Below are 13621 nucleotides of genomic sequence, written 5' to 3' on the forward strand. Positions count from 1 at the left end.
AGCTGTTGTACATTCTTTTAGGCATCACCATGGCACACACTGGCCGGAGCGGCGCGCGGCGCTCCGGGCTCGGGGAGGGTCAGCGCGCATCGCGCTCAGGCTGCGGGGACCGCGCGCGCGCACCGGACACGGCGGCTGGGCCTGTACAGGTGGCGGGCAGGGTGGAGGGTAGCCGCAGCCAGCGGTGGGGAGCCGTCCGGGGCTGCTGGCCGGAGCGGCGGAGGGAGGCGCAGTCAGTCTGGAGGAGCAGGTCGGAGCGAGCGAGCGGGAGCCCCAGGGAGCCCCTGGGAAGGCTGCCGCTGGGGAGTCAGGGTCTGCAGTCAAGGAAGGGCAGGGCCGGTCGGCAAAAGGGGTCATGGGGAGAAGGGGAGGTCAGAAGAGGAGAGGGGGGAGCCAGGCTGCTAGGAGCCGCCAGGGGCCACAGGCCCCACACTGGGGCTCTGGGTGTGGCCCAGGAAGAAGGGGGCTCAGTCTCTGCTCCCAGCCTCTCTGCCTGGGGCCAGGTTCGCCCCTCTCCCTGCTCAGAGACCCAGCCCTGCCTCTGCCGGAGCACCCCACGGCCCTGCCCAGCCAGCTCGGCTCTGGCGCGTCTGGGTCCAGCAGGGCTGCCCGCCGGGCAGCAGGGCGGACGGACGGGCAGGAGGCCGGGGTGGGCAGTCTCGGGCGGGCGGGCTTCCCTCAGGCCTTCCCGAGCAGCAGGACCCATCAGTGTCCTCGGCCGGGCTAACGGGGCAGGTGGGCGCCTCCGGGGGCTCACACCACGGTGCTGACCGAGGGATCTGAGAGGTTGAGCGGGCCCGTGATATCAGTGGGATGGTACTGCTGCAAAATAGAAATACACAGACAAGGCGGCCCGTTAGCCGGCGCTCGGGGGCACGCGCGGGGCCTGGGCGGGTGGGCCAGCCGGCCGGCCGGCGGGCAGGCGGGCGCGGCCTGGGGGAGGCTGAGGCGCTCCTCCCCCTGACCCCGTCGTGCTCCGGGACTCTGCGTGGGCCAGGCCGCGGTCCCGTCCGTCTGTCTGTCTGTCTGCGGGGGAGGGGCGTCTCAGCTCTCCCTATGACGGGCACACATCTGCAGCTGGCCCTCCTCCCTCTCAATAGCGCGTCGCGGCAGCACTGTGTCTTTTTGGTTTTGCAAAGCGCCGCGTCCACCCCCGGTGCTCTATAAATAAGAACCAACAATCAATACCCGCGGGCCCCGCGGCCACCGGGACCCCAGCCCTGAGCGCCCAGTGCCACCCTGGCCCGGACCGGCCACAGCACGGGGCAGAGGATCTCAGCAGCCGGACCGACCCCCCATCCCCAGAGCCCCCCAGACCTCCCTCCAGCAGGTGCCCGCCCGAAGCCGCATGGAGCCGCTGCCCTCCCGCCGGTCTCCCCGTCACCCTGCAGGGAAGGGCCAGGCCCGGATGCCGGGGGGGGGGGGGGGGGGTCGGAGCTGGCCTGGGGTGGTCCCTGGTGTCCAGGGAGGCTCGGGTGTGTCCAGGAGGCCCTGAGAGTCTGAGCTGCACCTGGACCAGGTAGGGGCGGGCCTGCCTGCTCTGGGGGCGGGGGCAGCACGCAGTGACACCCCAGAAGCAGTTTCACCTGTGGGACTGGGTGCTCCTTGAGACTGCCTTCCCAAAGTGCTATGGGGGGACACGTCACCCCTGGACTACCCACCCTCACCACTCTGGGCCTGTGCACCCCCTCTTCTCCCTGCCTGCCTGGTGGTGCCCTGGCTTGTGCCCTCCCCCCTTTCCCGGCCTGAACTCCAGCCCCCCCAACTCACTACCCACCAGCCCCTGAGGAAGAGGGGCAGACGGGCCTCATGGGGGGGCTTGGTGCCCTCTGGTGGCTTCACCTTCAATTCACATTGTGCCAAGCCCTGGCTGTGCCTGGGGGCCTGCCCTCCTCCTGTGCATGGGGCAGGGTGCCAACCCACTGCTTCCTTGGAGCACGCTCCTGTGGGCTCAGTGCCTCCACAGCCCCCTTCCCGCCTGGGACCAGGGTGCGCCTAGCAAGACTGGGTCGGTTTGGGAAGCTTCTGGTCCAAACGTGCACAGATTTTTTTGGACAAGATGCCCACGGCAGGAGGGCAGGGAGCCCGGGCTCAGACAGCAGGCCTGGCTCTGGCGTGGCCTGTGGGCCAGGAGCTGAAGTGCTGGTCTCCTCCAGGGAGGCCTCTGTCTGGGGGCCTCTGTGCCCCTCGCTCTGGAGGCCACCCCCACCCGTCCTCAGACCCTCCTGGGGAGCCCTGCTCCACCTGGGGTGGGGGCTGCCCCCTCTGGTCCAAGCCACTACCTGCCTGAGGGTCCCCTGTGGCTGGGGGCCTGTGCCAGCTCCAGGCCCCAGCCGTCCACCCCGAGGGAGCCAGGCCCGGCCCCCAGCCCGGCCCACACAGAGACCACATGGAGGGGATGCAACAGGCATGGCTCTGGTGAGACAGGCGAGACGTGTCCGGGTGCAGGGCCGGCAGCCGGACAGATGGACGGATGGGACGTCACAGCCACCCCTCCCTGGGAGTCGAGGGCGGCGGGCCCCGGGAGAGACTGGGCACCTTGGTGTGACAGTGAGTGGAGCGGCCACCGGAGGGGGCTCGGGCTGACCGGCTGACCAACAACATGACACAGCTTCAAGATGGCGCGTGGCTCATGGATGGGGGACTAACGCAGAGACACATGGGGACGAGGACCCGTGAGGGCCGATGGGGGGGCCGGAGAGGGCCCGGAGAGTCGGAGAGAGAGACCTAGTGTGCCGGGTGAGTCGGATGAGGCAGAGCCACAGCGGTTGGGATGGGTGGTGGGTGGGATGAAGGGGGAGGGCACGCCTGATGCACGGGACACAGACACGCAGGGCGAGAGAAGAGTCGGAGACGGGGACGGGCGCTCTTCCCCTTACCGTGTCTTTGGAGGACCTACGTCTCTTGAAGCTGGAAGCCAGGGTGGAGGTGATAGCCCTAAAAGTGGCTTTCTTTTTAGGGTCGGGCTCTGCTCTACCACTCTTTCTATCCTAAAATGAATATGTATAAGTGATTAGACGGCTAAGGGGGACGGCCACACCTGCCCTCGCTGCTCCTCGGGGGCCGCTGGCCGGCCGCTCGGCCCTGGCTCCTGCCTGCCTCCCTGCGCGGGCCGCCGGGCCCAGAGCGTGCCCGCGGGCGCAGGCGGCCTCCGCTCCTGCCCGGGTCCGGCCTGACCTTCCTCGCGCTGGGGCTAGACTCGGGGGTCCCGTCTGGCTCTCTTCCTGGGAGGTCGCCTGGCTCCCTGGCAGTTGTCCCGGGAGGAGGGGCCCTCGGCTCTCCGGCCGTCCTGACCCTGCGGGGGCCCCTGGAGAGTCAGGAAGGGGCCGCGGGGCCAAAGGTGGGCGTCCGGATGAATCGGAGCGACAGACAGAGGCACTCCGGGGACCCTGGCCTCGGGTCTGTGCCCGCCAGTAAGAGCAGCGACCGGGTCCTAAGAGCAAGACGGGCAGATGAGAGGCGGGGGCTCCAGCCACCATCCCCCCCAAGCCCTCCCTCTCTGCTCTGCCAGCTTCACCCCGGACAGACTCTGGAGAGGCACCCAGAGAAAGAGAAGAGATGCACAGGCTGACCTCTGCCAGCCCCTCACTGCCTGCCCCGCCCCAGGTGGGCATGGCTGCCCCTCATGCAGCCTGCCCCCTGCTGGCAGCCAATCCCAGCGACGCAGCCTGGGCAGCGGGCAGGGCCAGCTGGACCCCACGGAGCACAGGACACAGCAGGCAGCCAGGAAGGAGGCCCGGGCGCTGAGGGGGGTGCGGGCGGCAAGGGCGGAGAGGCAGATGCGTCTGAGACTCACGTGCTACCCCGGGGCGGGTCCCTGTCTTACCCTGCCTCAGTCTGCCTTCCTACGGGATGGCGCCGGCGGGCGGCTCTGGAGACAGAGGCCGGGCAGAGGCTCGGAGCGGGCTCGTGGCCTCCCTCGGCCCGGCCCAGCGGTGGGCGACCGCAGGCGGCCCCCACCGACGCTGCCCCTGGCTGAGGCTCCCAGCTCCGGTCCGGCTCCGCGGCTCCGGGAGCCAGGGCCACGCTCCGGCCTGTGGGGATGGAGGAGGGCTGGGCCGGGCGGGCCTGGGCGCCAGGCCTCGGGGTGGCTGCCCTACCTGCAGGTTCTTCCTCCACACGTTCACCGCGGCGAAGGCCAGCTGCATCTGCTTCCGGCGCGCGTCCTTGTGCCGCTTGTAGGCGATCTCGATGAAGATGAGGAAGATCCCGGCCACGATGCCGCCGGCCACGAGCATGAAGACGCCTGCAGGCCAGGCCCGGCCTCAGTGCTGGCCGCAGGCCCCGGGGGCGGGGGTGGGGGACCCCATCCAGTGTCCTCAGGGGCGTTCAGGGGGAGCGGGCAGACCCACCTGCCATGTTCTCGAAGGTGAGGGTAGCAGGGGCGTTGCTGCGCGAGTCACACTCCTGGTACCGCACCCAAGTCTTGTCCAGGTCTTCCATGAAGCCGTTCTCATGGGACCTGGGGGTGGGGCAGCGGTGGGGGCGGGGCCTATGCTGTGGGGCGGGGCTTGGAGACGAGTTGAGGGGCGGAGCAAGAGGAGGGGCGGGGCCTGAGCGACGTGAGTTTGGGGGCGGAGTGGGGCATGAGGCGGGGAGAGGGGGGGATTGGGGTGCGAGTTGATGGGCGGGGCGGGGTATGCTCTGGACCGGGATGGGGAGGCTCTCTGAAAGCGAGGAGGGGGGCGTGGGATGAGTTGAGGGGGCGGGGTCTGAGTAGGCGAGTTGATGGGCAGGGCGGGCTGGGCCGGATGAGTTGGGGGTGGGGCTTTGGCGCTGCGGGTTGATGGGCGGAGCTGGGGCGGGGCTTGAGGTTGAATTGGGGGTGGGGCCTTGAGGGGCGGGGCTTGGGGCTAGTCGATGGGCGGGGCCTGAGCGGAGCGAGCTGAGGGGCGGGGCATGGGCGGGGCGGGGCCCAGGGCGAGTTGAGGGGCGGGGCGGGGCGGGGCGGGGCGGGCTCACTTGAGGATGGACAGGGACACGTTCTGCTTCCAGGGGCTGTCCTTGCGCATGCCGATGCCGAAGCCGGAGCGGAAGAACAGCTCGCCCGTGGTCACCAGGTCGCACTTTTGCGAGGCCTCGAACTCTAGCACCGCCGAGTCCCAGATGAAGGCGTGCAGCTTGCTGCGGGCAGGGTCGGGGTCACAGGAGCCCTCACAGCCGGCTGCCCTCCGCCCGCCCGGCATGCTGTCCCACCAGCTGGAGCCTCTCTGTCTGCGCCCCCGGTTCCCAATCCCGCTGGGACCCTTGCTTTTCCTTAAGGTGGACGCCTGCTTGCCCGGCCCCCTACACACACACGGGCCCCGCACGCCCGCCCTCACTTGTCCCGCACGGCCTGGATGGCCTCGGCCGCGCTCTCGTAGTTGTGCTTCTCCATGTGGCGGTACATGGTGCTCAGCTCCACCTGCCGCCGGAAGTAGATGTCCACTGAGCTCTGCTTCACCGTCGCGTAGATGAACTTGTCGGAGGGGTTCCTCAACTGCGGGGTCAGAGGTGGGCTCGCGGCGGCTCCCCGGCCCCGGCCCCCCTCGAGGTGACCCCCGCGGGCCTCCCGCCTCCGCCCCCGGAGGGCCGGGCCTCACCCGCGGGTCGTTGATGCCGGTGATGCGCTCCTCAGGCCGGTCCAGGACCAGGAAGGCCGCCAGGTTGGCGGTGTAGGAGGCCACGATGATCATGGCGAAGCCGGCCCACACCATGCCCAGGATTCGCGCCGAGAAGCTGCGGGGGGCGCCTGGGGACGGGGCGGCAGCTCAGCTGTGCCCGGGAGGGCGGGCGGGCGGGGCGGCGAAGGCGCAGGACCCGGCAGCCTCACCTTCCCCGATGCCCGAGTTGAGCAGCACGCCCCAGGAGAACCACATGGCGGAAGACAGGGTCAGCGCGTCCTCCTCCTCCTCCTCGCTGTTCACCTTGAACCGGCCGAAGGGACTGCGGGGCGCAGAGGGCGGGCGGGAGAGGGCGGGAGAGGCAGCCGCCCGCCCTCGCCGCTCTGCCCGCCCCGCAGGGGAGGTGCGGCTCCTGGCCGCGCTCACCTGAAGCGGTCCAGCAGGTACAGCATCACGGCCACCACGTGCACCGACAGCCCCACCAGCAGCCACAGCGTGCTCTGGAACGGCTGCATGAACGAGTCCAGCGTGCTCCGCGGGATCTCCTGCGGGGGGGGGGGGGGCGGGAGCGCGTCAGCGTCGCCGGGTGGGACACCCCGCCCTCCTGCCTGCGCCCCTCCAGAACCCCCTCTCTCCTGCCCCCGCCCCCCCAGGTCCCCTGCCCTCCTGCCCGCCCCCCCCATAATCCCCTCCTTCCTGCCAGGCCCCCCCAGGCTCCCCTCCCTCCTGCCCAGGCCCCCCCAGACCCCCCTCCTTCCTGCCCGGGCCCCCCCAGGCCCCTTCCCTCCTGCCCGCGCCCCCCCAGACCCCCTCCCTCCTGCCCAGGGCCCCCCAGACCCCCTCCCTCCTGCCCGGGCCCCCCCCAGGGCCCCCGCCCTCCTGCCCGCGCCCTTCAGGACCCCCTTCCTCCTGCCCGGGCCCCCCCAGGACCCCCGCCCTACTGCCCGCGCCCCTCAGGACCCCCTTCCTCCTGCCAGCGCCCCCCCAGGACCCCCGCCCTCCTGCCGGGCCCCGCTCACCTTCTTGACCAGGATGGTCAGGCCTTGGTACTTGAAGGGCTTGGAGAACTCGATGTACTGGGCACGCTCGTTGTTGATGGTCAGTGGGGCCACGATCATGTCCGCCTGGCCGCTGAGCAGCTCGCCCATCATCCCGTTCCACTCCTTCTTGTTGCTGTTGTTCACCTGCGGGGACGCAGCCGGTGGGGTGCGGGGCCCGTGCACCTCAAGGGTCCCCCAACCTGAAGCCCCGCCCCCTGTGTCGCTCAAGACTCCACCCAACAGAGTTCCCGCCCACTCCTGACTCTGCCCAATAGGAAGGCCCCCTCGCTCAAGACTCCGCCCTGGCTGAAGGCCCCGCCCACTCAGGACCCTGCTGGTAGCAACCCCTTTCACCCCGAAGGTCCTGCGGGGTCCCCGGCCGTACCCGCTCCTGCGTGCCGAACTTGCCGTCGGCCACCAGGTGCACCTCGTAGGTGAAGTTCATGGTCCGCGCAAGCTTGATGAGCAGGTCGATGCAGAAGCCGTAGCAGCACTGAGGCACGGTGTGACGCGCTGCGGGAGGAAGGGGCGGTGACCACCGGGCTCCCCACGGAGCGGCCCGCCTGCCCCGTGCCCGCCCGGCCCCCACGCACGGCTGCCCGGCGAGGTGTCGTTGGGCCCCGTGCAGATCACTTTCTTGATAGGATCCCCGTTGACTGTGGACTCCTCCTTGCACGTGCCGTCGCTCATCGTGGGCTTGACGTACACGAAGGGCTCCTGGTGGATGGTCACGATCTGGGGGAGGGGAGACCGAGTCTGGAGCACCTGCCCTCGGCCGCGGGGGGTGAGAGGGTGGGGAGGTCCGGAGCGGCCTCCTGCGATGCTGACGCGCTCCCCCCCCCCCCATGGGCCCAGACTCCTGGAGCCCCTCCAAATCCCACATCCTGACGTTCCCCCTCCTGCTGCCCAGGGGCCTCCCCCTCCCCAGCACCGGCCTCAGCATCACCTCCCTGCTGCCCCCAGGAGGGCCCAGACCCAGCACCCCGGAGGGACGGGGTCCCCTAAAACATGACCCTTCCTTTTGCCCCTTGCCCTTCGGTTCGTGGCTCACACCTCGCTCCCTCCATAAAGAAGCCGCTGGAATGGCCAGTCTGTCCCGGGCACCTTCTCTGGCGTGTTGGGGATGAGGATCTCCTTGCCCCAGCCCAGAGTTGGGCCCATGAGGACAGGGCCATGTCCCCTGGTATCCCTCTGAGCGGGCACCCGGTCCACAGCCCGCAGTTCCTGTGTCTGATTGCGCAGCCTCCCCAGCAGTGGGTCTCTATCTGGCCACCTCCCTGCCATGCCTGCCTCTCCCATCCGGGGCTCGCTGGGGCTCATGCTGGGCGCTCTCCCCTTCCTGCAGGGGCTTGTGGGCTGGGGTGGGGAGGACAGGTCCGGGCAGAGGGGTGACAGGAGCAAGGGAAGGCTACACTGAAGCTGAGTCTGGGGCGAGCAGGGATCCCTGCGGCGCCCTCTGCTGGGGAGATGGAGGAGCCTGGGCCTGCAGCCGGGACAGGCGTAGCCTCAGGGGCAAGGGCAGCATTTGGCTTTCCCCTTGGGGGTCGGGAGTCCCTGAAGGAGCTTGTGAGTTTTTAAACATTCACCATGTTTTTCTCTTAAGCAACGATAACATTTGTGTTTTTTAAAAGCCAGGGAGCCCTGGCTGGTGTGCCTCAGTGGGTCCCGTGCACCGCAATGCTGCCAGTTCAACTCCGGGTGAGGGCACACCCAGGTTGGAGGTTCAATCCTGGGTCGGGGTGCAGACTGGGGGCCACTGATTGCTGTTTCTCTCCCTCCCTCCCTCTCTAAAATGACTAAGAACATATTTAAAATAAATAAATTAAAAAGTCAGTGGGGGAAAAAAGTACAAAGTACAAAGCTGCAGCCTAGATGGGACCGTGTGGCTGTTGGTGTTTTCAGACGTTTCAGCACGTGGGGCCTGGGCGCAGGGAAAGGCCCCTCGGCCCGTTGAGGAGGTGGTGACCCTCAGGCCGGTGCTGGCCAAGGACTCCAGTGAGAGGCCCTGCAGGTGGGCCCAGGACACAGGCAGGGCCGAGAGGCAGGGCCTGGGACTCGGGGAGGAGGTGTTTGGTGATCTAACACACTGGCTTGGCCCCGGCTGGTGTGGCTCAGTGGATAGAGCATCAGCCTGCTGCTGAAGGGTCCTGGGTTTGATCTCAGTAAAGGGCACAGGCCTGGGTTGCAGCTTGATCCCCTGTAGGGGTGTGCAGGAAGCAGCCGATCCATGGTTCTCTCTCATCATCGGTGTTTCTGTCTCTCTCTCCCTCTCCCTTCCTCTCTAAACTCAATAAAAAAGTATAATATTTTATTTATTTATTTATTTTTATTTTTATTTTAAATATATTTTATTGATTTTTTACAGAGAGGAAGAGAGAGGGATAGAGAGTTAGAAACATTGATGATAGAGAAACATTGATCAGCCGCCTCTTGCACACCCCCTACCGGGGATGTGCCCGCAACCAAGGTACATGCCCTTGACCAGAATCGAACCTGGGACCTTTCAGTTTGCAGGCCGATGCTCTATCCACTGAGCCAAACCAGCTTCTGCTAAAAACGTATTTTAAAGAAGGAACATTGGCTCAGTGTGGGTCAGCAAGGGGAGGGCCTCCAGGAGAGCCACCGCAGGAGGGAAGGGGCCCAGGGGGAACCCCAAGTCTCTGGGGAGCGTCGGGCCGAGGAAGAGTAGCTGTGAGGATGGAGGCCGTGGGGCGGGGCTGCCAGGGCCCCAGGGAGCACCCAGGAGGGAGTGGACCCCATGGGAACGCGGGAGGCCGGGCGGAGAGGGCAGTGTGATCTGGTCACGCAGGAAGCTGCGTTGGGGCTGGCTGGGGTTGCCCACAGGAGAGATGAGCAGAGTGGAGGGGGCAACTCCAGGGCCAGAACCTGGACGGAGAGCTGAGGCTGCAGCCCACAGGGTGGCCACCCCCGCCCTGGGTCCCCAGCAGCTCGTCCTCAGAGAAGTCCTGTCCCTCACAGCGTCCCTGGACTTAAGTGGGGCTGGTCAGCAGGGCCCTGGTAGCTTCCCCCCTCCCCCATCACTGCCCCTCCCCCCGCCATCCGGGGCTCCCTGTGCGGAGCCGGGTGTGTGCGGAGCCGGGTGTGTGCGGAGCCGGGTGTGTGCGGAGCCGGGTGTGTGCGGAGCCGGGTGTGTGGGGAGCCGGGTGTGTGGGAGCCGGGTGTGTGCGAGCCGGGTGTGTGTGGGAGCTGGGTGTGTGCGGAGCCGGGTGTGTGTGGGAGCTGGGTGTGTGCGGAGCCTGGTGTGTGCGAGCCGGGTGTGTGCGAGGCGGGTGTGTGCGGAGCCGGGTGTGTGCGGAGCCAGGTGTGTGCGGGAGCCGGGTGTGTGGGAGCCGGGTGTGTGCGAGCCGGGTGTGTGCGAGCCGGGTGTGTGCGGAGCCGGGTGTGTGTGGGAGCCGGGTGTGTGCGGAGCCGGGTGTGTGTGGGAGCCGGGTGTGTGCGGAGCCAGGTGTGTGCGGAGCCGGGTGTGTGCGAGCCGGGTGTGTGCGGAGCTGGGTGTGTGCGGAGCCGGGTGTGTGCGAGCCGGGTGTGTGCGGAGCTGGGTGTGTGCGGAGCCGGGTGTGTGCGAGCCGGGTGTGTGCTGTCCAGTCCCCGCTCCCTTTCGGCACGGTCACTGGCTGCACCGGCCCTCCCCGGGGTCTGCAGCTGGTAGGGGTGTCCAGGGGGCGGGGCGGGAGGGGCGGCGGGCCCACCTTCAGCCTGGTGGACATCTGGTAGCCTCGCGGTTTCTCCGTCTCCCCGCCTGGCCAGATGATCTTCCGGTCGTTGGGGATGACCTGGGGGTGGGAGTATGAGATGGAGGGTGGCCACGCAGGGGTCTTGGCCCCAGGACCCTAAGGCCCCAGCCCCCACCCCCTCATGACCCCCACCTACGTGGGTGCCGTTGTAGATGCCCACTTGCACCAGCTTGCGGTTCTGCAGGTTCATGATGCTATAGTTGGCGAACTTCCGGTCGCCGTCCTCATTGAACTCCACGCGGCCAGTCACCCCTTCCGCGTACTTGGAAGACATCAGCACCCTGGGAGGCAGGGGCTCCCCGTGACTCCTCAGGGCCTCCATCCCCAGCCTCCCCAGGGCCTGGCCCCGCCTCGTGCCCAGCCCTGGCAGCCCCTGGAGCTGTGACCTGGCGGGAGGGCGCACGGCACACGGCCACAGAGCAGCTCCTGGAGCCGGCCCACTGTGAGGGCTCCCTGTGGGCCGGGACATTCTCTCCGCACAGGCCTGTCCTCGCTTTACTGCCCGGAGGCAGACACGCGGGAAAGGACAGAGACCGGTTTTCCATGGGGAAGGCACGTGAGGTCCTGTCTGCGTGTGCACACCACGCATGTGCATGTGGCATACCCAATGGGACCTTCTGTGTGCCCATGTGATCCTTGGTATGCAATCCCAAGCATGCACATGTGGCATGTGTTTGCTTCATGTCTCTCTGAGCTGTGCACATGTGTGTGCATGTGTGTACATATGCCCTACATCTGCAGCTGTGTGTGCTCCTGCTGTGGACACGGTGGGCTGTGGCTCACCGTGCAGCTCAGTGCTTGTTACTCAGCTGGGGGTGGGACCTAGTGATGGGCTGGGCCTGCCCACCTGAGGGCTGCAAGTTAATGCCCGCATCACTGCGGCTCTCTCCTTGGATCTGCGCCCCACCCTGGCTCTCTCTCTACAGGCTCGCAGGGGTGGAGGGGAGGAAAGGGGGGAGGAGGGACCTGGGTTAGGTGACTGTGTCTGTAGTTTGTGGGCAGCCAGCTGAGCTAGACCAGCTGAAGAGCTGCTACTTCCACCTCCTAAGAGCCCTGTCCAGCCGAAACCGGTTTGGCTCAGTGGATAGAGCGTTGGCCTGCGGACTGAAAGGTCCCAGGTTCGATTCTAGTCAAGGGACGGGCACATTCCCAGTAGGGGGTGTGCAAGAGGCAGCTGATTGATGATTCTCTCTCATCGATGTTTCTAACTCTCTATTCCTCTCTCTTCTTCTCTGTAAAAAAATCAATAAAATACCATGTTTCCCCCAAAATAAGACATCCTGCTAAAATAAGACCTACTTACAGGTTTCCTTCTGAGTGAAATATAATGCATCCCCCCGAAAATAAGGCCCCCCCTAGGCTCTGTCTCAGAATGCTATTGCTAAACACGAGAGATTTGGTCCACTGATTCTGAAAGAAATGGAGTCACAAGAAATTCACCAGGAAATTCAGGAATTGGATTGTTATGATGATGTTCCAGAAGATGATATGATTGTCATTGAATAAATGAGTAAATTCTTGATACTGTAGGATTCACAGTTTGTCTGGTTTGTGTTGACAACTACCGTACTACTGAACCGTATACAGGTAATAAATTTCCTTTATTTTCATTTAACAATAAATGTGTACCGTATTCTTCTTCATGGAAAAATAAGACATCCCCTGAAAATAAGACCTAGCGCATCTTTGGGAGCAAAAATTAATATAAGACACTGCCTTATTTTCAGGGAAACAGGGTATATTAAAAAAAAAAAAAAAAAAAAAAAGAGCCCTGTTTATCTCGAGAGCGGCCCCGCCCACCTCTTGAAGAGCTGACCAATCACACTGAAGCGCCCCCCCCGCCCACTCCTAGAGCGACCCGCCCACCTCTTGAAGAGCTGACCAATCACACTGAGTGGCCCCGCCCACCCTGAGAGGCCCCGCCTACTCCCAGAGCGGCCCCGCCCACCTCTTGAAGAGCGGCCCGGTTTTCCAGATGTTGGTGTTGCCCACGCAGCCCCGCGGCGGGTCGGTGATGTTCTCCTTCTCCAGGAGCTCGTGCACAGCCTGGGCCACCACGCCCACCGCGTCGCTGATGTGGGCCGACTCGTTCTTGCCGTTGATGAGCTGCAGCCCGATGATGCCTGCGGGGAGCGAGGCTTAGCGCCGGGAACCCCGCGTGGGGAACCGCCCGCCGCCCCGCAGAGCCCTGCACTCACCGTCCGGGGCGTAGCGCAGGGCGTTCCCGGAGATCTCGCGCTCCCCCACCAGCCACACGTACCCCGACCCCGTCATGTTGAGCATCGCGGCGGCGCGGTACACGGTGGCGGCGTCGTCCTCGCTGTGGGGCAGACGGGGGTGATGGGCCGGGACTCCCGCCCTCCCCTCCCGAGGCTGGCGGCTGGCAGCGGCTCCTCCGGATTCCTAGGTCCCCTTCCGGTCCCTGCCTCTCCCCCGCCCCTCCCCTGAGGGGGCCTGGAACCACCGCAGAGTGAGGCGGGGTGCGGCCCAGACCCTAGAGCTCCCCAGGCGTCTCTTGCTGCCCTTGTCCAGCAGGTCAGGGTAGCAGGGATGGCGATGGATCATTTTCTATCGATCACTCAGTCGCCTGTTAGGGGGCACTGTTCTGAGTGCTGCATAAGGGGCAGGCTTCCCCCTGTGTCAGGCGGGGAAATGGGCACCGGGGCTGGTGAGTGCTGATGAGGGCTGAGTCCGGCTTGGGCCTGAGCCGCTCACTCCGGTGCCCCTGCTCCCCTGAGCTCTGGGACCAGCCACACGCCCTCTGGCTCCCACGGCCACGTTGGGGTGAGGGGCTGGGGGCTCTCAGCTGGTCGGGAGCTGGTGGGACCCAGAGCCTGGGATCTGCCCTGGGCATCACAGCAGAAGCCACAGCGAACAGGAGGGCTGCTGCTCTCCCTCCGGAGCCTGGGCAAGTGGCTGGGCCCTGCCTGCCCCGGGGCCGGGACCCCTGGCCCGACAGAGCACATGCCATGCCTGGGCACACACGTGCTTCTGAGACCTCGGAGCGTCCTCACCCCCTGGGCCGGGGCTGGGGCCGTCTGGTCAGGACAAGGACCTGGGCTGATGGGGCTGCGGGGGGGCTGGGGGGCGGGCGCTGGGAGTCCTGCCGGCTGGGCTGGCCCCATGTGGACCTGGCCCGTGCAGGTCCCTCATAGGGGCAGCGGGTTAGAGGCGATAGACAGACGCCCAAGGGCTGAGATGCCTAAGGGGTCTGTCCCAATGT

At 66.4% G+C, this 13621-nt stretch overlaps 1 protein-coding gene across 8 annotated transcripts in view; it reads right to left on the bottom strand.

Moving 5' to 3' along the window:
• Positions 1-13621, bottom strand: part of GRIN1 (glutamate ionotropic receptor NMDA type subunit 1) — a 24635-nt gene continuing 11014 nt past the window's right edge. For 2 of the 8 annotated variants that reach the window (XM_036416817.2, XM_036416821.2), the window contains 16 exons: positions 12597-12718; positions 12347-12521; positions 10535-10679; positions 10354-10437; positions 7237-7378; positions 7029-7156; positions 6623-6787; positions 6030-6148; positions 5813-5925; positions 5583-5731; positions 5322-5479; positions 4963-5124; positions 4353-4462; positions 4101-4246; positions 2880-2990; positions 1-1161 (listed from right to left, as the gene is read on the bottom strand). In XM_036416817.2, the coding sequence (XP_036272710.1) occupies positions 1045-1161; positions 2880-2990; positions 4101-4246; positions 4353-4462; positions 4963-5124; positions 5322-5479; positions 5583-5731; positions 5813-5925; positions 6030-6148; positions 6623-6787; positions 7029-7156; positions 7237-7378; positions 10354-10437; positions 10535-10679; positions 12347-12521; positions 12597-12718 (2146 nt within the window). In that variant the 3' untranslated portion in view covers positions 1-1044. The remainder of the gene's footprint in view (positions 1162-2879; positions 2991-4100; positions 4247-4352; positions 4463-4962; positions 5125-5321; positions 5480-5582; positions 5732-5812; positions 5926-6029; positions 6149-6622; positions 6788-7028; positions 7157-7236; positions 7379-10353; positions 10438-10534; positions 10680-12346; positions 12522-12596; positions 12719-13621) is intronic. The other 6 variants (XM_036416823.2, XM_036416820.2, XM_036416822.2 and 3 more) reach the window with 3 other exon arrangements.

This window comes from Pipistrellus kuhlii, unplaced genomic scaffold, assembly GCF_014108245.1.
Source record: "Pipistrellus kuhlii isolate mPipKuh1 unplaced genomic scaffold, mPipKuh1.p scaffold_m20_p_57, whole genome shotgun sequence".
In the NCBI taxonomy this organism is placed as follows: domain Eukaryota; kingdom Metazoa; phylum Chordata; class Mammalia; order Chiroptera; family Vespertilionidae; genus Pipistrellus; species Pipistrellus kuhlii.